Source organism: Varanus komodoensis, unplaced genomic scaffold (assembly GCF_004798865.1).
Source record: "Varanus komodoensis strain SLA01 unplaced genomic scaffold, ASM479886v1 scaffold59_1, whole genome shotgun sequence".
In the NCBI taxonomy this organism is placed as follows: Eukaryota; Metazoa; Chordata; class Lepidosauria; order Squamata; family Varanidae; genus Varanus; species Varanus komodoensis.
The window spans coordinates 1,194,155-1,218,973 of record NW_025336221.1 but is presented as its reverse complement, the minus strand read 5'-3'; the positions used below and the strand labels follow the sequence as shown (position 1 = coordinate 1,218,973).

The 24,819-nt window shown below is 48.5% G+C and overlaps 1 protein-coding gene across 1 annotated transcript in view; it reads left to right on the top strand.

Annotated features, from left to right (window-relative positions):
* The first annotated feature begins 762 nt into the window (after positions 1-762).
* CACNG4 (calcium voltage-gated channel auxiliary subunit gamma 4) overlaps positions 763-24,819 on the top strand; it is a 90,441-nt gene continuing 66,384 nt past the window's right edge. Inside the window, exon 1 of the mRNA XM_044449565.1 lies at positions 763-988. Coding sequence (XP_044305500.1) covers positions 763-988 — 226 coding nt within the window. The remainder of the gene's footprint in view (positions 989-24,819) is intronic.

Below are 24,819 nucleotides of genomic sequence, written 5' to 3'. Positions count from 1 at the left end.
CTCCGCGCCAGGCGTGGCCGTGGCGTGGCAGGCGGGCCGGGCTCGGCGCGGCTTTCGCAGCAGCGGGCGCCCGGACCCGGGCAACCGCAGGCTGCTCCGCTGCCTCGACCTGCTCCGGGCACCCGGAGACACGCCGCCGCTCCAGCAGGCGCCTTCCGCCCGCGCCCCCCGCCGGGAGCCCCGCCAGGCTCCGCGCGCGCTTTGCGCGGACCCCTCGCAGCCCCGTCTGCCCGGCCGCCCGCCCGCAGCCCTTGCGCGGCGTCTCGCCCCTCCGGTGGGGGCGGGGGCGGGGCCGAGCCGGGGGCCGCTCCCGCGCGCGGCGCCCCGACGCCCCACCCCCCCGTCCGCGAGTTTGGGCGGCAGGAAGCGGCGACTCGTGGCGGGCGCATCGCGCGCCGGAGAGCGCGCCCGCGGCTGGCGAGGAGGCGCCCCGGCGTGGCCAGCAGGGGGGCGGGCTGGCTAGCGGAGCCGCCGCCCCCTCGCCCCCCCGAGCAGCACTTTCCCCCCGCCACCCTCCCCTCCCCTCCCGTTGGCCCCGAGCGCGCTTCCCCGCCCGCCCATGTCTTGGCTTCCTCGCTGTGATCTGTGTAGATGGAAGGAGGGAGGCGAGGGGGAGAAAGCGGAGAGGGAAGGAGGGGGAGAGCGAGCCGGCGCTCGGGCGCGGTGGGGGGAAGGCACTTCTGGGCTGCTGCTGCCGCCGCCGCCGCCGCCGCGCCGGTCCCTCGCTGCCCCCCGAGCCCGTCGGGTGGAGCATGAAGCACCATGGTGTGGTGCGACCGGGGGGTCCAGATGCTGCTGACCACGGTGGGCGCCTTCGCCGCCTTCAGCCTCATGACCATCGCCATCGGCACCGACTACTGGCTCTACTCGAGCGCCAACGTCTGCAACGGGACCAACCTCACCACGGACGAGAGCTCGCCCAGCCAGCCCAGGAAGGCGAAGGGGGACCTCACGCACTCCGGCCTCTGGAGGATTTGCTGTCTCGAAGGTAGCCGCCGGGCGGGCGGCGGGCGGGGCGGGAAGAGGGGCGGGGACGGGTTGCGGGCTGCCTGCCTGCCTGCCTGCCTGCCAGCCTGGCGAGGACGAGCTGGCCGGGGGAAACAAAGGAAGGCGCAGGAAGAGCGGGAGCGGGCGAGAAGCCGGCTCCGGAAAGTGTCCAACTTCCTCGCTGGGGAGGAACAAGGAGAGGCTTTCACGTGAAAGCGGAGGCTGCCCGGGAGCGTTTCTCCTCGGCGAGCGAGGGCTTGCGGCGGCGGCTGCCCAGCCAAGCCAGCCCCGCTTGCACACGCCCTCCCCCCAGATGCAGCCGGCCGCAGCCGAGTTGGTACCTCTGCTCTGATACTGTCTAGGAGGGAGGATGTTGTTGCCTTGGCAACCGGTGTCTCTCTGATTGCTATGGGAACCGGACATGGGGAGGTGATGCTTAGCCCAGGGTGTCTGCTTCTCGCCACCCCGGCGCTCCTGAGCTGCTGCCCTTTTCCTTGGGCGCCTTGGCTCACACGCGGAAGGGAGGGCAGAAGGAGCACCCGCGCGGGAGAGGGTGGGCAGAAGGGGAGGGAGAGGGGTCTGCACTAGTTGCGGTGGTTGTGGAAGCTGAGTTGTCACTTTATTTGAAGATGCGTGCATGCGTTAAGGAGTCCAGGCGAACGCCCTTCCCATTTCCTTCTCCAGACTTTCTGTTTGTAAGTCTGTCTGGGACTTACACTGAGGCTTTTAGAACAAAACTGAGCTGGTGTTTCATTCCTGTTATCGGCATTCAGTCTCCTTAGAGGACTGATAAATTAATGGTGGAGGAATAAAGCAATATAAAAGGCTACTTGTAACTTTATGTGTATCCTCTTCCAGGTTATGGGGACTAGTTGCAACATACCTTTTTTGGGGGGGAGGGTCATCCTTTCCCTGTTTCATCAGCCCCCCCTGTGCTACTAAGAAACAGAGTGGACAAGTTGGGGGGGTCATAAACATTCTGTCCCCCCATCTTTTCTTTTTCTGGGTAGTATGGGGAAAGGACTGGGCCCCTGGCACTGCCCAGAGAGCGGGCGTGAGCAAACAAGTGGGTGTCACCCGATGGCTCCCCCCACAAAGGTAAATCCCCCAACAGGGGGATGGGCTCCTGAGTGGGCAGAGGCAGGCAGCAGCCCCCCACCCTCGCACAGCCCCACCTCCGGGTGGCTCCTCTGGGTGGGCTGGGCCCAGCAGCCCCGTCCTTCCTGTTCCCTGCCCAGGGAGAGCAAAGCGAGCCAAACTTGTGGCTGCACCTCTGAGCAACGGCTGGTAACTCAGCAGCAGCTGCAGCTCACCTCTCGACGGTCGACAGTGAGCTTGAGCTTCATGTCCTGCACAGGGGCAGAGCACCAGCCCCCGAGAAGAGCAAGCAGACGATCCTTGGCCTGGCCGCCTCACTTTGCGTGCCATGGCAAGGAGGATCGGGGCCAGCCGTCTCCTCCTGAGGAGGCAGCCAGTGCTTCTGCTCCTCCGGCAACCCTCCTCCCCTGGATGGCAGCAGCGGAGAGGCGACTGGGCTCAGGGGGCTCTCTCGTAACTTTGTGCTGCTCACATGAGTGAGCAAGAGGGCTGTCCAGCATGAATAAGGGACTGAACAGAAGTCTCGGCTGTCCTGCAGCTGGTTTCGCTCCTCCTCTGTCTGGGTACTGCAACAGGAACCTCGAGGCTTGCTGAGCCCAGTCCTCGATGCTGTGCCACCCGTAAAGGATGCTGGTGGACCAGTGAGAGGATGGGGCAGCTGAGCCTGGCTCAAAGAGCTCCCCCTTCCTTGTGGGCCCACACTTCATGTCTGGGGGCTGCAGGGGGTTGGATCTTTCCGAGAGAAGGCCGAGGCAGTAGCTTGCCTCAGACTGGACCAGTGGCGCAGCCATTGCTCTCCCTGGGTGGTCCCAGTGGCTCCGTTTTGCCCTTCGGCACCGCCCAGAGGGAGTCTCCTGCTGATCGCTGGCTTAGCAGAGCTTTCCTCCTGGCGACTGTGCATGGGCAGCCTGAGACACGTGGCTGGCAGAGGCAAAGAACAAGATGGCACCTTCCCCCATTCCCTGTGCCAAAGCTGGCATGCCTGCTTCTTCAGTAGTGGCAACGGAACACGCAGGCTTTGCTGAACCTGAGGGCAGCTCAGGGAGCCCCGCTCTCTGCTCCAGCACCTTGCTGCCCCCACCCTGTACCTGCTGCTTGAGAGGGCAAGTGAGCAGCTGAGAACCGCATCTGTTCCTCGCACCCATCCCTCACCTGCCTCCTTTCCTGGGTACCTGCGCAGCCGAAGGCCTGTGCCACTCGCTTCCTGAACCCACGTCATAGGGGGAAGGAAGTGGGGAGCTCTTGCTGTTGCCGATGCTGCACACAGTGCAGAGCAGAGTGGGGGGACCCAGGTGATCCCCTGCCCGCCCGCCCGCCTGCCCACTGGGGTCCAGGCTTCTCAGGGGTTGTGCACTGTGGTCAGCAGCCAGCACCAGGGAACCCTGCTGAGGTTCTGCCCTGGACTTAACATGCATTTCAGGAGTCCAAAGCCGCAACCCGCTCTTTCCAACAAGGTTCTTCAGGTGTGCTTCCACTGAGATAATATAGGAGATGCAGGAAACACTGCTGGCAAGGACATGCACGGGTTGTTGAGGAAATGCGGCAGGACCAGCCATGCAGGTTCCACGGGAAGGAAGCCATGCCTTCTGTCCAGTGCAGAAACCAAACACCTGGCACTCCACAAATGCATCCATCGCAGGAAATGCTGCGCTCATCCCTACTGCGTATTTCCTCTTAAGGCATCGCTAAACCCCAGTAGCCCTTGCTGCAACTTTGCTGGTTAATATTCCTCCCAGAGTATTAAGAGAGTCTCTGTGATGGTGATAGATAAAAGAGAAGCTGGGGGGGGGGGGACATTGACTTTTTACTTCACTTTAGCTCCTGGGGTGGAGGAGGTTTCTTCTTTCCACACTAATGCACTTGGCACATCAGCTTCAGTGCACCTAATTCAATCATTGCAACTTAGCACACACAAACTTTGCAAACCAGGTTTTCAAGCTTATTCTAAATGACAGACAGTGCAGTAGTTGAACACAGAAACCCAGGAATAGTTCAGAGACCTTCCTTTAGTTCAAAAGAAGGTTATAATATTTCGGAACCTGCTTATAAAATGTTCACACGCGTGTGTTTTCTGTAATGATTCAGAGGCATGGGCCAATTTTAAGCACATTTACTCAGATGTAACTGCAATCTACTTCAGTGGGATTTACACACAAGCAAGTGTACATAGAATTGCAGCCTTCATCTACAAGATAAATTATTATCTAGGTCACATAGACCTGGATGCCTGTGATTTATTCAGGAATGCTGCAAGTGAGTTTTGGTTTAAAGCAGAGATAGGCGCATTTCTCTTGGTTCACCCCATAATTAGCCCAGTTTTCCCAAGCCTTTCCAAGGGATTCCGGAGAAACCTCAGGTGGATTGACCCCAGGGAAACTCACTCTGAGCCCTCCCTCACTACCAGCATCTTTTTTCCCAACTGTGCTCTGGGGAAGGGAGGCAGCAGCTGAGGGCTGCTGTGAAGGGATTCAGTGGAGGAACGCTCTTCTGGGGTATTTCCTGGGAGAATTAATCCCCACAGAGCAGCCTGGGAAGCAGATTCCCGTTCCTCCCGACTCAATTAAGCATACATTGCCCCCATGACACACCGGAACGCCACATACTGGGCTTCGCAGCAGCGATGGAAAGAAGCTCCTTACACCAACTCTCCCCGGCACCTTTTTCCCTTTGCTGGGCTGTGTTTTGTGTGAGGCTTTGAACAGGGGGAGGGAAGAGCATTAGTACTGACTGAGCCATTGCAAAGCATGTGCAAACCTTGGAGGGTTCAGGCTTGGCCCATACTGGTTCCGTACTTTCAGATCTGAGAGGGATATGTGATCATTTCCAAACCTTTAACCCAAAATTTCAGTGCCATCACTCATTTAAAGAGTAACTGAGATGCCATGTATTGATATGAGATCATCTGAAGAAATCCAGGTTTTGGTCCAGGTTTTGAGAGATGCACTAATTTCAGAAATACACTTGTCTCATCAATAAACTTGCTAACCTTAGATTCAGATTGTGACTTCTTGTTGAATCGGAATCTCAGGGATCTTCCTTCCATTTATTATTGGACTTACTCATTTTAACGAGCAATTCCATGGAATTACCTGATAGGATTTGCAGGATGAGCTTCCACATACATCTCTGGTGAGAAACTTCAAAGGTTTTAACAGAACATTTATCCATCATTCAGAGGCAGGCAGGTCTTTCCTGGTCTAGCAAGGTGGTAAACTGGCCAGGCCCTGAGGGAGTCCCGAGGACCGCTGAGCTTCAGCTGGAGCCATGCAAAAGCAGACAACAGGTTTAGGCAACAGACTCAAAATGTGCAAGTTTCAGAAAAGTTACATCGAACTCAAGCTCTGCATGACTTGGGAAGACTTCCAAAAAGGCCACGTGTTGATGAGATGGAGGGTCTAACAACAGAGGTAGGCAACCTGGGAGCTTCTCTGTAATCCCTGATCACATGCCATGCTGGCTGGGGATGATGGGAGTTGTAGGCCAAAACTTCTGACGGGTGCCAGGTTGCCTGTCCCTGGTCTAACATGACACGATGGTGGCATATCCTATGACTTAGAATGTGAGTCATGAGTATTTATTTTAAAAATGTACAAACTGCCCTTCATCAGCAAGGGATCACAGGGCATTGTACATAAAATTCTTTTAAAAAGATAAATATTATAATATTACAGAATGCAAATCATAAAAACTATTCCACCTGCAAACATCATACCAAGCAAAATGTAATGCAAAATGCCTAGCAAAAAGAACCAGTCGATTTGGTGCCAAAAGGAAAGCGAGAGTGCCAAGTCTATCTCCCTCCAGAGGGCATTCTAAACTACGAAGCGAGCTGGAGATGATTCTGTGTGCACCAGTGGCAGGCACAAAGGGGTGCAGAATTTTTACCCTTTAATGCTTTCACACAACCACTTCTTCCTGGATGTTTTTCTTTCAGTGGAAGTAATACTTCCACTGGGCTTATAGCCTGGCTGAGCAGAAAACAGCTGTGAATTTGGGGAAGCATCAGGAAGAGAGGAATACATCACCCCCCGCACAACTTTATATCTTCCACTATGAAATACATACATACTTACATACAATATCTGTTTGGGGGCTCCCTGTGCTCTAAAACACATCTGTGTCTCTTATCACATCTCGTTAAACCAAGAGCATAGAACAGCAGGCCCTGACTTCAAGGAAAATGGAAGGGCATAAGAAGGGATGGCTCTGCGTTGGTTTTTTTATCTTCTCTGCTGTGCATCCTTTAGAGAGTGCGTTGCCTGATGTGACGGCTGGTCCGATTTAGTCTTCCTATGGTCTGAGCTGCCCCTGCTGGGTTTGGAGCCTTAAAGAGGGAGCTGCATCTCAGCTTCCACATATGGGCTATCTCAGAAGCCTGGGATCTCCGGAATATACACATGTAGCTTATAGTCAGTTTCTGAGTAGTTGACAGCAGAGAGGCTTTGATGCAAAATCCTAACCCCTTAAACTTAGTCTCCCAATCTTGAACTTCTGTCATCTGTGCCTTCTTAAATCAAAATCATTTCTCAGGTGCTTACAGAGTCACAACTGTGGGAAATTGTCGTTGATTGAGGTTTGCACATCACTACTACCCATCATGGTAGGGTGCTCGGTCATGTGAACCCAGACCTTTTCCCATAGGCTGGCTTGTTTGAGGGTAACAAGGCACTCTCACAACCCATAGCTTGTTCTAGGATTGTTGCTCCAATGAATGTAAAAGGGGTAAAAGTGGGGTAAAAGTGTAAAGACCCTTAGGAAAATCAGATCTACACACACAAAGGATGTTCAAAGGATACACGAAAGGTGGGAGGGGGAGAATCTCACTGTCTTTTTTTTTTGTTTGAAAGCACAGATCACTTGTCCCTTCAGTTTACTTGATAGCTTGCATTCTGGCTGTTGTCAAACCAAACCGAAGCAGGGAGAAAGGCTATATGGTCCCCCTCTGTGTCAATATTGCAGGTTGGTACCTGCTGCACTTTGCCAGCAGTTTCCTCCCAGGGCTTTGCCAAAGAAGGTTGCCCCTTTTTGGACCTCTGTAAATGCACAGGTGCGTGAATGCAAGAAACCCCAAAATAGCAAACTAGTAAGAGCTGCAGCAACATTTGTAAATACTGGCACAAACTACAGAGTGCAACCTTTAAAAAAGCTGACAGCCACAATCAAGCACTCCAAGGTCCCTTTTGGGCTGTCAAAGCAGGGGTTGGGGCAAGTGGCTGCGACGGGTATTAAAGGCACATTAAAGGGTGTCCCCTTGTGTATTAAAGGGACACAAAGGAAAACGGCTTGTAAGCACACTAGGAATGAAGAGGACTTTGGTCTTCCTGCAAGGCCCCCTGGCACACCTGTGGGGAAACCAAGGGGGAAGGAGCCTGGGCTTCTGCTGGTTGCACCGCGGGTTGTCTGCAAAATACTAGGCACACTGTGGCTTATGGCACACCTGGCTTGGCATGACGGACAAATGCACCATGGATCCTTTCAGCTAATGAAGTATCAGAAGCCAAAAAATGGCTGTGTGGTTGAACTCATGCACATTAAGCCTCATTCATCTTGAGAACCGGATCTCGTTTTGGAGAAGCTCCTGGAGCCACATTCCAGTGGTAGGCAGAGCCAAATGTAAAAGGGAGGGGGCTCAAAATGCAAACAATGGCAGCGTATCCTAGCTTAGAGCTCTTACTGCCAGTCATTCAGACTTAGAAGCCGTATTGGGGAAATGCACAGAAGCTGGCAATCATCCAACTATTGCAGGGGAGGGTGCAGCTGGGGGAGGGGACAAAGCTGTCGAAACAACCCCATATTGGGACCTTGGGCAGATTTGTGGCTCCCCAGTCCTGGTTGAAATGGGGGAAGGGGGAGGCTACTGAATGGGTAAATATGAAATCCATGTTCAGAATCAGTTAAACAAGATAATCTTCATCGTTCAGATGTTAGTGAAACTGACTTCAAAATGGCAGTTCTTTCAAAAATAACTCATCAGGTTTCAGAGTTCCCACTTGCTTACTGCAAATCCATTCTCTTTCTCTATATGGAGTTGTTCTTCGCAACTGATCCTAGCCATGATTATTCAGAAATAAATTCCACTGATTTCAGTGGAACTAACTTCTAAGTATGTATGTTTAAAATTGTACCACGTACTTGTTTTCAGCTGCAGATCCATTTTAAAGATAAAAATACAACAAAAGCCTGACCCCCCCCCCAAACCTCATGTTAAATTGATATTGACCTGAATAACAGCATGAAATGCAAGTTCAGTTCAGGCCAGCTGACATATTCTATTTAAGTGCTTCTTATCTTCATCTATAAAATATTGGTTAGGAAACTGTTGCATTTCAACAGATATTCCAAATGTTTTAGTAAGAGATGATGCAAGGACATTATAGTATTGTATTTCTGTTTTCTAACCTCTAATATTGTTTAACTCAGAAGTTAAAATTTAAATTAGTGTTGAAGTCCTACTTGCTTTCTCTTTTGGTTGAATGGCTTTGTTTTGTACAGTGTAGCTCTAGTTAGGCTGATAACAGTTCAAGTGCAGGTCTCCTGTAATTAATTGTTTATTTCCTGTGCATTTATGGTGGCTGGCAATAGGGGTAGGTCTCCAAAGATGGAAATGAAAAAGATAGGAGGCATTCTCTCATGGTGAACTATTTTTATTTATAATTCAGTAGTGGTGCTTCTCTTAATAATTAATCAGAATGTATCTGCTATTGGCACTTACTGCAGTAAACATAATTACTTCATGAGTAAACTCTAGCAATGAAAAATGTGTTCCACAGTGAAAGATTCAACTTGACATCTCAACAGGTACTTCATCAATGCTTATGGGCTACCAATACATGACCACTAAAACAGAAAACTTTGGAACTTGAATTTGATCTCAGGTATTTGATTTAAATTAGTACTATTGTTAATGCAGTGGAATGCAGATCACACAGTGTTATGTATCTTTGCTTCTCGGCTAATGATGCATTAGTCTGCTTAAAAAAGCTCCTACTCCGTCTTGAAATGTGTTTTGGGAGAAGATAGAATTAACTAGTAAAAGTCCTACCCATGGTGTTCCCAACTGCTTGAGATCTTATGAGCGCTCTTCAGTTTTTCCTCCCCTGCTGTTGCTCCCACAGAGCAATTTCATGTTAACTTGCATCATGAATCACTAGCTAGTTTGAGTGCAGATGTAGGTGCAGTCCGCCTTATTTGGGTCATGTCATGGATCGTGACCATGAGCCCTCCTCTTCAGGGAATGGAGCCATCTTGACCTCAGAAGAAGGCAATCCAGAGTTAATAGTTCACTTTCACTTTCTTGGAACCCAGTTCTCCAGAAAGTCCCCAGGAGTCAGGTTCCCAGCATCCAAGGAGGCTGCCTTATCTTCCTCGGACTCTGAGGATTTGGTGGGCCATGAGAAAACCACCATGCTTCAGCTGCTCAACTGCAGCCTAAGATTGCCAAAACAGGCCCAACTCTTTCCAGAGACAAACACTCAGTCAGTACTGAGTAGCCAAATTTTATCTTAAGCTCGGTCTTGCCTGCTCCTTCATGCCGGAGTGCCATACTGATAATCTTGCCTGGCTTCTAGTCCCAGCTCCACTCAGGTCTTTCCATGGTGCTGATCTCTTTCCATCTTCCTTCCACGAGAAAACTGACCCAACCCGAACCCTGCTCCAGCTCTGATCCACAGCAAATCCCGGCACAAAGACTACAGTAGAGGGCACCGATACAACTCACGGCGTGAAACACACAATTCAGTGTCTGTGCAGACCTCTGGTTAATGCTTATTGGGTTGCTCCATGCTGCTTCCTGGAAACTGTCGCTTGCTTGCCACAAGAACCCTCTCATTGCAACGAGGTGCCACAAAAAGAAGAACGTTTGTTTGAGAATGTATCTGTGGCATTTTATTTTTTAAACGTATCCATCCTTGAATCATGCTGTAAAATGAGCACAATATTTAGAAGACTTATTTATTGAGCCAGCAAGAAAATGGTGCTAAAGGTGGGTAGTAATAATAAGTGTGTGTATGTGCATGCATAAAACATCTGTCACTTTGATTCCTCCCCAAAATTAGCTCTGCGTCTGACGACTGGATTAAATAAGAAAGAAAAATCCCATTGAGTACACTTTATATTGCATTTTTGTTTCTCCCAAGCAGCTGCTCCTACCTGTTTCCTTTAAGTGAAACTCTTAAGAAAGATTTACATTTGGAAAGCAGCTCATGTATAAACTGTTAACTGTTTTGGGCAGAGCTAAAACAATACTCGAATACAAATATCTGCCAGATAAAACATCTCCTCCTGAATTCAAGGGAAATATCTTCCGTTTGCAGCAGTAACTCACAAAGCCAGTGCTGACAGTATAAAACCATGTGGCCCTAACAGTGTAGTTCTAAGATGGGACTCGCAACCGGTAAGCAGCAGCGTCACTTAACGAAGCATTTGCATTTCAACAGCATCAGCCATTGCACTAGAGCAGGGGAGGGTGGGGGGACACCGCCACAGTGGAGGCAGGCAGTGTGCCCATGGACACCTTCGGCGCCCTCCAAGGTACCCTCCCCATCCCACTTTTCTAAACCCCCCCCCCCAGCTTTTTATGGGCTGCTGGATTTGCCGAGAAATAAGTTTCTCTTGGTGCTTTGGGTTAATGTACCGGGATGGCTTTTGGGCTTCAGACCACGGAGACTTCTGCCTCATACCCACTCTGTGGAGCAGGTTACTTGTCCATCGCCGCCCTTGCCATGGCATCCATTTTGTGGGGATGCCCAGGGCAGCTTCTCAACTTGTGGGACCAGGTGTGCTCATGGTCCCAAAGGCTGCCATCCCCTCACTACAGCGAGACTGCTGCCACCAACAGGTGGGTCGCTCATTCCTGACATAAAGCTGCTGTTGTCTGTTTCGTTACCAGTCCTCCAAGGAGTGCAAGACAGCATGTTTAAATTGCCCCCTTCTATTTATCCTCCTGACAAACCTGTGAGGTAGGACATACTGAAAGAGAATGACTGGAGAATGAAAGAGAATGAGAGGGGGTGGGCTCTCCCACACTAGAGACATTCAAAAAGAAACTGGACAGCCATATGAGTGGGATGGTGTAAACTGGTGTCCTGCAACAGCAGGGAGCTGAACTTGATGGCCTTCTTGGCCCCTTCCAACTCCACTATTCTAGGATTCTGTGACTGAACCAAACTCACACAGTGAACATCATTACCGAGCAGCATTTGAACCCTGGATCTTTGGTTTGGACACTCTGACTGGCACTGTCTGTGATGTACTACAGAACCTGTGAGCAGAGATGATATGTGGACTGGATGTGACAAGGGAGAGAAACCACCTGGATAGTCCCTGGAAGTTTCTGTGATGATTGTATTGCCATCTGCATTGGCACAAATCAACACAAGCTTAGGGCAAAATGGCACATGGTCTTTAGGACATAGTTCTGGCCTTTGGTGCAGGGTGTGTGTTTTTTCAAACAAACTTCCAGTGTAGAGGGATGCAGGAGGAAATAAGCATGGGATCATCATGAGATGAAAAACATTAAAAGCCCTTCTACTGCCACATGCAGGGTCCTAATTCAGATTTGTACCCTATGCTGCCATTGCAAAAAAAGAGAAAAGAAGAAAAGCAATTTGTAAAGCTTTTCTGCACTTATTGTACACTCATCATTCTCTTATCACAGTTGTTTATGGTTTCTTTACATGACTTTGTGCCTCCAATTTCACTTCTGTTTGCTAACGGCACATTTGGTGGGGGTTCGTCTTGTTTTTTGAGCAGGGGAAATGCAATATTATTTGTAAAAGCAAAAGAAATGCTTTTTTTCCAATCGTGGAATTGTTCTGTTCCACTATACTACATTGCCACCTAGAGGTTATGTAGTGAAAAGCAGGAAATGTGCTTCATCTAGTGCTTAAATCTTAGGTCTGTGATGAAACTGAAAATAGAGACAATGGATTAAAAGTTCATAGTTTGGACCTGGCACATAGTGCTCAGTATCCCAAATGGAATTCATGCTGACCTTCCAGTGCTCTGAGACTTACTGGCATCACTTGCTTCACATACTATACTGCCTTGGTCACAAATGGGAGCATCTTTAACATCGGTCACTGCATATATTTAGCATCAGGGTGCAAGTGACAGAACTTGCAGGTTAGGATTTCTGCTTATGAAACATATTGCAGACAAGGCACTGCAAGGTGAAATGATGAAGAAAAAAGCACCTTTAAAATGGAAATTAAAAGAGAAAGAGAAAGAGAGAAAGCAAGCTCTGGTATTGGAGTTTGCACTATGCAGCTCTTGAGTTTGCTCCATACCCCCTTTTCTTTCTCCCCCCTCCCCCTTTGTGGGGGGCATTCACACAAGTCAATGGTTTTGAATAATATTTGCTTTTTAACCATTGTTCATGGCAATTAGCCTTGCAATTTCACTTAAGTTTTATCATATCATTACTGTTCCTTGATCGAATGGTCTTTGACTAGGAGAAATGTAAGTGAACTGATGGAAAGCTTGTGTAGATCAGGGGTCTCAAACTCAACTTCCCTGGGGGCCGCTGGAAGTAGAGTCTGGGTGAGGCTGGGCCGCATCAAGCGGTGGTGGTGGGCCGCTCATCCCGCGTGGCTCCCGGAGGCCGGCCCGGGCACCGCCGGTGCTTTGAAGGCCGCAGAGCCCCTGCCCCGTGCCTTGCCTGTCCCGGCAATTGGCCCGTGGGCCGCGAGTTTGAGACCCCTGGTGTAGATCATATGCTGCTAACACATAGCTGTTCACAACGCTTTCAGCATATATGCCTTGTCCTTTCTTTATGTTGTGGAAAGGTCTTGCAAATCAATTAGTCAACAGAGAAATAGCCAAGTTGTGGTAGTAACAGAATGATGCTGAAATGCTGCTTTTTATGCAAAGTCCCCTTGAACCTCTATGAGTGTAAGAAAGAGCTGATATTCATAATTGTTTGTGCCTCTGTATTGGAACAGGTGTATGTTTGGCTTGATGTGCTATGGCACTTCTTATTCATTTATGAGTAATTATGCTATGAGATAGCAAAATAGGTATTGGCACAACATAACAACGTTCACAGATGTTCTAGTTGACCCAGCATAATTGCTTGAACAAATGTTTGTGCCAAGTTAATGAAATGGGATTAGTAGTGAAGGCAGTGCCACCTAAGCAAACTTGTAGTTCTGTTTAAACAAATAAATGTTAGAAACTTTCTCTGGGAGTTACTTAGCCACAGTTATAAATTCACAGCTGCCTACGAGACTGCTTTGAAAATAACTCTGTTTTGGCTGGATTACACATGTGAAGTGGTGTCCAGCTATAAGTTGTTTCCCACTTTCATATCCTACCTTTCCTCCCAGGAGTGTGAGATGATGTTTCTTCCCCGACAGCAGACAGCATGTGCGAGCACACGCACCCATGGACATCATGCTCTCACAACAACTCTGTGAGATCGTTTAGGCTGAAAGACAAGGCCAGTGCAATTGTTTCAAAGGGGTTAAAGCGAGCCCACAAGGGGGAGACGGCCTCCTCTCCCCATGGCCCTCGTGGGGGGCCGCTGTGTGACGTGGTGCATTTCCTCTCCCTGTTGGGGCCCTCCGCACAATGGAGAGCCTTGATTTTCTGAATTCTGTGGAAAGCTCCATGGCCAGGGAAGGCTCTTGTTTTCAGAGTCTCCTTCCATGAATACAGGAGGACAAATACAACCAGAGAAAAGGATGAGGCTGGAATGCCCCCTCCCTAGCCTGTCTTTCAAACAACTGAATACAAACACCTAAGCCATGGACCACCTCCAGTGAAATGGTCACACAGGACTGCTTGTGGCCTGGAGATCTGTGGGGTTCTTCCTGAGCCTGTTATGGCGGTGACATAGGACATGCCACAACCCGAGGCAGGGGGAGAGGCACTGCGCCACTGCAGCCCGCCCGCCCCCCCCCCCCGCCCCACAGAAGCCACCTGTCCGAACTCCTGTTCCAGGAAAGGGCTCAGAGCAAAAGAGGGGCTGGGGGTGCTTTCTGCAGAGGCCATCCAGAGTCTGCCCGTTGTCCCTTCTCTTGCTCTGGCTGTGTCCCCTAAGCGAGCGAGCGAGCGAGAGGTGCCACGGCCCAAGTGCTGCTCTCCGGAGGGTCTTCCCCTGAAGTGTGGTGCGGCCCTGGCAACGAGCCCTCGGGCTGTTTCTCGTCTTGGGGTGGGAGGAGAAAGCTGCTTCTCCAAGCAGCCCCACTGGCCCCTCTCCTGCTGCATGTTGCTCTGCGTTGGACGGCTTGTTCGCATTGCACAGATCGGGCACCTGCCAAACTGACCTGGCGTCTGCTTGCATTCCCAAGGCCAGTCGGTGGTCTCCAGTCAGCATCCCTCAAGGCCTCGGGCTGGCACTGGGCTGCATTGAGGTTCATGAAGCAGGAAGATTGGTCCTGTCTGATGGCGTCTCCGTTCTCCACTTTCTCTGTCTCTGCAAGAAACCTCCACAGGAAGATGTCCGCAAGACAGAGCATATTCTCAGATGGTACACAGCCCTCTACGGCGCTCTGTGTAAACACAGAGTGTGCCCTCGATTTCTTTACACTGCCCAGAGGTTCTGGGATGAATGAATCCACATGAAAATGTGTCCTGGGCATAGGAGGTTTGAACTTTATGGTTGGGTTCTGTGCTGTGTGTGCTGGATCACAGGGACACTTTTCCTTTAATAATTTCAGCGCTTCGCATTTTCTGAACAAATGTGAGCTGGATGAACTCAGGGAAGTATGTGTGGTGCTGTGTGGATGATGCCCCGGGAATCTACCTTTTGCATGTTAACTAGGCGCAGGGTGATGTGGAGCCAGTTATCAACTCTCTGGGAACACCTTGCATGTGGGAAAAATTCCAGAAGCTGGAGGCAGCTTTGCAACCTTCGGGTTGGATCTAGGATCGAGCATCGTATTTTTAGCAAGAATATTTAAGGCCTTTAATACTGTGCCTTTGGCAATACAATAAAAATATATAACAAAGAATTCAACATGGCATAGCACTGTTTAGAGAGTAGTGTAACAAGTTAGAATGGCTGCCACATAGTGAATACCCAGTACTACAAAGTATTCTATATGAAAGGAGTTTGAGTAAAAAAAAAGATTTTAAAAATCTCCTTTAGCATGAATACATAATCTGTGACCCTCCAGAGTTCACTTGGACTGACTGGAGAGGCAGCCCAACAACATCTAGAAGGCCCACTGTTGCCCTATAGAGACGTAATTATTTGGGGCAGAAAACCAAAAGGCTGAGAAGAAAATCCAGAAAAAGCTTGTTTCAAATAGCAAGTTACCTACCCAGCTATGCCTGCCTCCAGTTGCTTTTCCTGGGCCATTGTGCATGAGCACCATTATTAGAAAGCGATGACAAAGTGAGGTGAGGACAGGCATGTCCAGGGGTGGGTGATCCTGCGCTCAGCATGAGGATTCTGTTTCCTGCTGCCATCTTGTGCCCCACACAAGGTGTGTGCACCTTCTGCCCTAATTCGGTGAGAGTGGACATCTCGGGATCTAAGGAACTCTGCTGGAAGCAAAATTACAATATTTGTGTGTGCATAATGTTGATTCCACCTTTTCTGCTGGGCTAAGCTATATATCATAAGAAAAATGCTAATATGATAGAATATTGCAACTGCAAGTCATAATGAGCTACTGTTCTAACTTTTTTAAATGCTACTACTTTGGGTCCTGCCTTCCTAGGTCTTCAGAACCTTGAACCATTATGAAAGCCTTGATGGGAAATCTAAAAAGCTTTCTGGGAAAGCTTTCACTTTAGGGATGTACAAAGGAATATCTTCCACTCCTTCTCCCACTTTACATCACTTTGGTATCACTGCTGTCCAAATTCACTGAAGCAATGATGGTTGCACAGTATTCAAACAGTCTAGCAAAAGGAAACGGTCAGGGTACGAAAAAGCAGCCATGTAAACTAGGTATGCACAACCTTTTGGCCCTTTTCAGACCACCTTTAGATGATGGAGCAGGGACCCTGTTACAGATCACCCTTCCTTCCCTCGCCGTTAGCAGTGGAGAGAAAGAAGTAATCAATGTGAGGATCAGTGGAGGAGCGAGTGGAGAGTACAGGCAGGTGGATCATTGGCAGGGACCCATTGGCAGTGGTGGGGCAATAAGACCCTGAAGGACCACAGGCTGTGCACCCTGATGTAGACATATGCTTTAGCTAAGCAGACAGGTTGCCTGCAGAGCGGGATGGGTTGGTGGCTGCAGCACGGAGCTGGACCTGGCAGTTGCCAGTTCTTTTGCTGGTCCTGCCCTGAAGATAACTTTGGAATGGCCTTCCAGGGGATGCTGAGTTGCCTCCCTCTTTGCTGTCTTTCCATCCGTAGGCAAGGATGCTTCTATTCAAGCAAGGCTTTGCCATTTGAGCTGGTCTGTTGGTTTGGGTACTATTTGTCTTCTTTTATTATATGTTTTAAATTGAGTTTTAATGTATTTGCTTTTATTATTAAAACCTTAAATTTTAGTCATCTTGAGTGACATTTCTTGGTAGAAAGGTGGGATTTAGATTAAATATATAATGCATAACTCATGCAATGAATGTTCCGTCAGCACAGGATCAATATTTTAGAAGCCAGTAGCTACCAAGTATCTGGAATTTTGCTCTTTTGCTTTTGCTGCTCGACATCTTCTGTTGCTTTGTTTAAAAACAGGCCTTTGCCTTCATTAACTTAAGTCTTGCTAATGTTTTTCTTTATTATTTGCATTGTTCAATACTGATTCATCATTCAGTCTTAGAAACAGGTGCTAAGCAAGAATGAAATGAACCAATGGAACAAGCAAGATAAGCAAAATATTCCCATTTGTGGCTGAGATTTAGCATTTGGTGTTTGAAGTATAGTTCAAAGTCTATGCAACATGCAATGTGTAGGAAAGGAAGATACTTCTCTTGTTCTGCCATTCTTTGTAAGCAAAAGTAGGCTAGAAGCTACTGGTAAAATGCAGCTTCTTAATACGGAGGCAGTGCCACAACCTAATTGCAGGCTCACGGATATGCATCACTAAAAAATCTAAAATAAAATCTCTTCTGAGCAGCTATAATGTGTGAAGATTAATGCCTAGGAGCTTGGCTGACATGCAAGTTGTATTACTTTCAAAACCATGGTAGACATTATTTAAGAATGAATGGTATTCCCTGCCCCAGTTCTAATGCAGGGCATCCTTCCAGCCACCTACATCACAGTGGAAAGCAAGTCTCGGCTCATGCTTCATAGCTGGCATTTGACAAGGACAAGGAAATGGACTGAGGACATGTTGGGACAGGAGATGGTGTAGTTCCACCATCACCATCATCACCACCATGTTTCCAGAGTCATTAAAGCAACGCATAGTGATTTTTGAAGCAGCATCTAGGATATTTAAGGGAGTATCTTCAGGCTGAAACAAGACAGCTTCCAGATCTGGTTGGACGTCTGGGGTCAGGGAGCTTGGCGATTTTTACAATGGCCTCTCCTCTCCTCTCCTCTCCTCTCCTCTCCTCTCCTCTCCTTTCCTTACCTTTGTATGCCACCCCATGGCCTCTAGGGCTCTTTGGGCAGCTTACAAAAAAGGTACATATTCCATAAAAATACATTAAAGTGATACAATTAAGCAATACAATATTTAACCGTAAGCAATATAAAATCAAGCAAACCTTAATACAATAATATAATACATAATGCAATACATAATATCAATACATAATACAGTAAAATACACAATAAAATGAATGATATCCATAATAATAAGATATAGCCATATTCCCCCCCCCCCCCACAGACCAAGTCCCACCCAGGAGGCGTACTCAGCGTGGCTCCTGGCCAGCTCCTCTTGAAGCGTCTCTCCTGTCCCCCTCCTCCTCGACGGGGCCGCCGTTTCTCCCCCCAGTGGCAACACCAAGCAAGGTCGAACTGGAGACCATGGGGAGAGCGCAGGTGGCCCCCGCGCTGGTCTGTTCCCGGGGAAGGAACACTTCTTAGCAACGTCACAAAGTAGGCAAGGAATGTTGGCATTTAAAGGTGGATAGAAATACATTGCAGTTTGCTTGTGGGAAAGTGATAAGATCTATTTAAATGAAAAAAACTGAGGCTGTCATACTTCGGGCAACTACGGGAGGACAAGACTCCCTGGAGAAGACAATCATGCTAGGGAGAGTCAAAGGCAGAAGAAGAAAAGGAAAACCTAAAACAAGATGGATTGATGCCATAAAGGAAGCCACAGCCCTGAATTTACACGAGCTGAGCAGGGCTGCCATGGGTAGGCCATTCTGGGGGGCTTTCACTCAGGGATGGCAGCAAATGACAACAGCAAAAACAAACAGAAATCGTACCAAAATGCAGGTGTTTCTGTCGCCTTCAGTGCTTTCCTATCCTGCTGAATCCTGTAAACTTGCTGATTACAAAACAAAGTTGCTCCTTTTGGAAGATGTTTAATACAGCAGAATAGGGTTAATAACTTGCTGCCTCACCCTCAGAGTCCCTCTTTCTGGAAATAGGCCTGGGATAGAGCGACTGGCCTAATGAACAGACCCAAAGGACGATGTCGGTTCCGGTGAGTCGCGCAGTGTGTGCGTAGCCCTTTTCGCAAGTTCAGGAAGTACTCGCAATAAAGGCGTGGGAGTGCCATCACACCTCCGGTGTCCGCACTCACCGTGCCGTGCCCAAGCGCCATGCATCTGTTGTTCCGTGTGCACAGAGCCTTTACACAAGCATGTCACACACAGAGAGACACACACGGGGATGCACAAGGCACTCTCTGTGCAGTTGGGACCCTCCATTTATTGGGATTCCACGTATACCGTCAGCCTGTGTGTATGACTGGTACATTCACAGGCGGTGTTACGCAAAGGGACAATGACTGTGTGCCGTCTGCGGATGCCTCCCCTCTCCTAAGGTCCGGTGTGTGCCTTCCCTGGATATCTGTGAAGGGCTTGGTGTGCTGGAGCTGGCAGCACTACTGGGAGCAAGACAGCGACCCCCTGACGGGGCAGTCCACATTCTGAGGAGGGGGGGGTGCGCCACCATGGGCTGCTTTGGCCCAGCAGTGCTGCACTGGTGTGGAAGCCTCTGCCAGCCTGTGCACACTGACGGTCTAAGCTGTGCGTGACAGACCTGCATGGTTGCGCCTACCATGTATGAACCAGCCCCCGCACCTTTGCACTGGCTCTCTACGGGCAATGGGTGCAAGGGACATCGCCGTGTCTTTGGTCATCGCTTGATGTCATCCCGGGAGTATCATGTACATCCCTGCAGAGAACCACAACAACAACAACAGAGAACCGCAACTGGGAAAACACTGGGGAGGGAGGGAGCAGCAACAGGCTGCGCGGTGCTAGGGGAGAGGCTGGTCAGATGTTCCGCTCTGGAATGACCAGTCTATGTGCTCAGCTGACTGACTCCACGCCTGTCTCTTCTCAGATCGCAATTCCTCTCTGGGTTGCCCGGATGCGATTGCCGTTGTTGGTGTCTTCGTTTCCCCAGCCTCCTCGGCTGCTGCATATGTTGCCCTGCATTTTGTCCTGTTTTCTTAAAATACACCTTTTTGTTTCTGCTTGACAAAAGAATAAAAAGCAAGCAGATGGTTATAGCCTACGTTTTCATTCAGAATGGCATTCTGAATTATATCAAGTGGCTATTGTTGGTCTACACGGGGCCTGCGAAGTCTATGAACAGAAGTGCTTTATTACTTCCAAGTAGGGCCACTGTTTGTTTTCTTGCCAGTTGTAGTAGCTGAAATTAACTGATGTTGACAAAATTGCACATAGTTTATACAACTTGTGTCAGGTGATCAGGAAGAGCAAGCAAAATAATTAATTTATTATTTAATAGATGTATTTTCCACTCTCTGTATTTAAAAATATCTCTCAATCTCCCTGTTATCTTGCATTGTTCTTTGTTTCTCCTCTTCAGTAGCACATTTTTAAAATGTGTGGAATTAGAGTTGCTTCTACAGACACATCTCCACTATGCTCAAAAGCCTTTAGGAAGATATTCAGCAGTTTATCGGTCCTGTTCCCCACCTTCATTGTCCATTACTGTGCTGAATATCTCTGCCCATTATTAGGCATTGACTGCTACCAGTCCTTTGCAGAGGGCATTTTTGTCAGCCTGGCCACCTTCAGATATGTTTGACTACAGCCCCCATCATCCCCCACCAGCATGACCATTGGTGCAGCACTGGGAGGCACATATCCTCTTGCATGATCCTAACAACCTATTTGGAAGGGTCTGTTCCTAAGGTGAAGGCAAGGCCTTGCATGGCCATCAGCCGCTTGCAAGCTCAGAATTACTAAGCAAGTGGGAGAAAAACTTCTATATTAGGGCTGTGGTTCCATTTTCCTTCTTAACGCTCTAGAAGAGGAAGTCCTCTCCATGCAGGTGGGAAAAATGCTTTCCGACTCAAATGGGTCCCATCTCACAGACCAGAAGAAACGTCAAAACAGCAGCGTATCCAGTTCCAGGGTGCTTGTCCTGGAAATCGGTGCATTTGGAGCCCTTTGTGGAAGAGTCCCTGGGCAGCAGGTGTAGGCCTGAGAGCTGACATTCATTACCGAATAATGCCAGGAGTGAGACTGTAGGATGCAAGGCCTTCTTGCACTGACTTCTCCACAAGACTTCTGTGTGATACACACTGTGTGTGTGTGTGTGTACATGTGCACGCACGCGCCCGTGTGTGAACCAGACAGTAGAGTAGGCTGAGCCAAGCAGGGGCCAACAGCAGAAGTGAGCAAGTCTGGCTGCATCCGCACCATGCATGAACATAAAAATACAGTAAGAAGTCCTTTGCTTTTTGACCAGTGAGGTTCTTTGCTTCCTAACTCTTCTGGGCAGACTAATATTTGCAATTCAAATATAGAGAGCCCATGATCACATTTTCAGCCTCTGTTGTCTGAAGGTCATTTCAGGGCCATTGTGCCTTTTGTTCTCAAGTCCTTTATTGCCTTTAATTTTGACTATTTTGTCATTCCATACGTTTTTGTGCAAAGCAGTCCTATCTGTTGGCTTCAGCCTCGCTTTTTGTAAGCCACGGGAATCATGTTTTCCCCATCCTTTCTTGTGATATATGCTTTCCCCTCCTGCAAGCACACGGGTGGTCTGCTTTGTAACCCTTCCATTTTAAATGCATCCATCTCGACAGGATCATCAACATCAGTTTCCCCAAGGATTTATGAGGATTAAACATGATTAAAAGGCATTTTTTGTGCTCTGGCTTTTTCCAAGGAATGGTGTGGCATTTCTTTACAAACCAGCATTATCTAATCAGTTCAGGATAATCTTGAGAACGTGTGTGAAGGAGCAGGCATGTGCGGGGCATGCACTCACCCAGCCAAATGAGGTTCAGCTCCTGCATTTTCTAACCGGGAGGGAGTCAGTCCATCTCAGTGCAGCAGGAAAGCGCCAAGTGAGGAAGGCACATGAAGGAAGGAGGATGTCCTCAGTCTCTAAAGGTTGCTTGGACACGTCGTCATCTTTACTGTCCTTCTATTTAATTTACCTCTTTGAACATGGGAAGAAGGCTATCCTGTTGCTAAGGAGCATGGGCTTGGGGCCTGCTTTGCCCTCGCATCCTGCTTGCGGTTTTCTTGTGGTTGGCCACTGTGTGAACAGACCCTCGTTATTGGGGGACCCTCGGTCTGCTCCAGGGGGCTCTTCTTATACTCACATCACTCAGTTAAACCTCTTGAATTTCCCTCTTTCAGTTGATCACATGGAATTCACAGTGAGGAGCACTGAAAAGACCCTCAGAGGGAGCCAGTGCCTCTTTTTTGAATTATACTTCTTCCTCCCTTCAGCTTCACACAGTGGACCAATGATGCGGGTTTCAGATCAGCTCTTTTCTGTTCATAAGCTTTAAATAAAACGTTTTGCTAAAGATACGGATGAATGGGTTATTAAGCACCACTTTATTTAAACTGGTTTAATAATTATTCTAGCTGCATGCTAATGGAATGAGAAAACAATGTCCTTAGGAATATAAGCTGTGGTGAGCCTTTGGTTCATGCCATCTCTTTCTCCCTGCTTTGCTAGCTTTGATTTCTGATTTCTGGAAAACTCCAACGAAATGGCAAGCTGTGATTTGCACAAATTGTGTGCCTAATAATGGCCTGCCCCAAATGGGACGGGTGTCAGGGGGCACATGTGGGGGATTGCCAAGAAGCACAGGCTGAGGAGGGCCCATTTGCTCCTGAGCCTGGCCCAGCTGCCGCCAGCCTTCTCCTCACCCCCCATCTGGCCCTGCTGGCCAAAAGAATCTTCACAGCTGAGCTTAAAGGGCACACCGGGCCCTACTGACAAACGGGTAGCCATAATCTGAACCGATAGGGCACTGCCTTTGAGAGGTGGGGTTTCACCGCCCGTGAAGGCTCAGGGCGGTCTTCACGTCACTCCCGTGCTTTCGTTCCCCAGGTTGCCCCCTCCAAAAAAAAGCAGCTGTTCTGACTGCTACTACTCAAAGCATTCTTTCTCTTTTAATTAAAAAATCCCATGCAAGGCCTGGGCTCAGCCGGCGAGTGCTGTGGAGCTTTGCCAGTGGAGGTGGCTGGGGGTGCAGCTGGAGGAGCAGGAACAACCACTGCCGCCACCAGCGTGTTTAAAGAAAAAGGAGTCAAGGGTAGAGAAGTGAGCTACCAAGGTGGATGGGTGGCGGGCGGACAGGGTTTGGCGAGGGGGGCAAACAGGGTGCTGGGGACTGGGCAGCTTGAGTGGGCACGCACACATGGCACTGGGGGTGTTCTTCAGCCAGTGGGCAGGCAGGAAAAGCACAGCAGCAGGGGCCGATCGGTGGCCGGGTGGCAACAGCCCACCAGTCTCCGGCCACAAGCGATAGGAATAGTATGGTGGATGGAAGTCAGCTGGAGTCAGGTTTCTCTCTCTCGTGCTTTCATTTGTATGCACATACAACTTTGAACTATTGTTGGTCATACGTCCGGGTGATGAGAAGGTAATTTGTGGAAAAAGATGGGTTGACCAATAATAGGAACTTTCACACATTTCAGGTGTCAAATGTTTATCTTCGCTGGCTAAGACTAGCTGCAGTTTTCTAATTAGTGGTAAGATTTAAGTGGAGCCACGATCCTGGAACCATTCATCTGCATGGAATTCCATTTTGGTATGTGTTGTTTTTTTGTTTTTGTTTTTTTTACAACTTGACCATTGTATTTAATGTTATGAAATGAATGTGTACCCAAGTAAGAAATATCCTGTGGAAATTTAAAGTGGGGAAAATGCAAGCCACGATGGCTGTGTTTTTGGCAAGGTTTTAGTCATATGCTTAACTCCTCTGCATACAAATAACTCCATTTGGCATATGGTTAGCTTTGGCACCAGAAGATAACACCATCAAGACCTCTGTTCCGCCCCCCAGAGGATGAAAGGGTGCTTATGTAGAAGTGCATATTGTTCAGGGCCCATTTTGCAGCTGGAAATGTACCCATGAGGTTCAGAGGTTGTGGGCTTGCAGGTTTTCAGCACAAATTACATCCACTGTTTTTTTTTTCCTGATCTTGGTTTGAATGGGAAATATGCACAGAATTGCAGCAAATCAGAGTATGAGCACTCACTGGTAGGCTGGTCAGCGCGTATGGCTTTTGCAACATGAGCATTACCTGTTTTGGCAATCTGTCGGCATACTATTTGAGCCAGAAGCTGTCTTTAAATCTCTGTCTTAAAATGAGCACTATATCCAACATCCATCGAACAGGCTACTAAGCGCCTTCCTGACAGATGTAATATGGGATAATGACCAGAATGATGCCTAATAGGAAGCCCTCCTCTCCTTGCTTTTACACATGTTTCCCTGAAAATGGACCAAGAACTAAGCAAGGCTGTCGTGTCACCAGTTTGCAATCAAAATGGAGAGCTTGAATTTGAAAGCATTGTATGCTTCCATTAGCCAGCATGACCCTCCTTCCAGCTTTCTTGCCCACTGAAAAGCAACATTAACAGGCTCACGTTTATTATCCGAGTGGGAGGAGGCATTTTCCCCTGGAGCAGCGTGTGGAAACACACTCCCATCTGAGGCCTTTCACCGGAGACATTTTTTCGCTTCAGCAGCTTGGCATGCCGCACAAAGGCTTCTCTGATTTTTTGCGATGTTCCCGTCCTTTAACATAGAAATGATTTCTGTTTCACTATACAGGCATATTTCTTTGGCAGTGTCCAGGTGCAAAGATGACTTGAACCCTAAGTGGGTCATTGGCAGTTCTTAGTACGCTCAGATGTTCAGGATTTTCTTACCAAACTGGGCACTAAATTGTCAACAGAGATACCTGTAGTACAAAAGAGGCCCATGCTGATATAAAAGTACCCTGCAGAAGTATTTTCTTTTTTCAAGAAAATATTTTCTTAACATAAACAAGTACATAAGGGATAGGAAACAAAGCAAACTAAAATAGACAAAACAAACAATGAACCCACAAAAGTATTTTCATTCCACAGTTTCATTAAAAGACAATTAAGGTTCACAATTCAAATGACTTCCAAATAGTATTTTTCTTCTTCTTCTAGTTTTTGAACCTACTCTCCATACCATTTGTTTCAAGTTGGGTCTCTTGTGGCCAAATGCTCTTTATTGTGAGGATTTTCTGTCATCTAATTAATATTTTGAAAATGTGCTGTTCTGAATATATTAATCACATTCAACCTTCATTTATGTTATTAGCTGTTTTCTGAACAAGTTCAGTGGAGCACACCCAGCAAAAGTTAATTACAATGCCATATCCCATTTCTGCTTGCTAGAGTGGTGGCGTACACCAAGTCCCTTCCAGAATCCT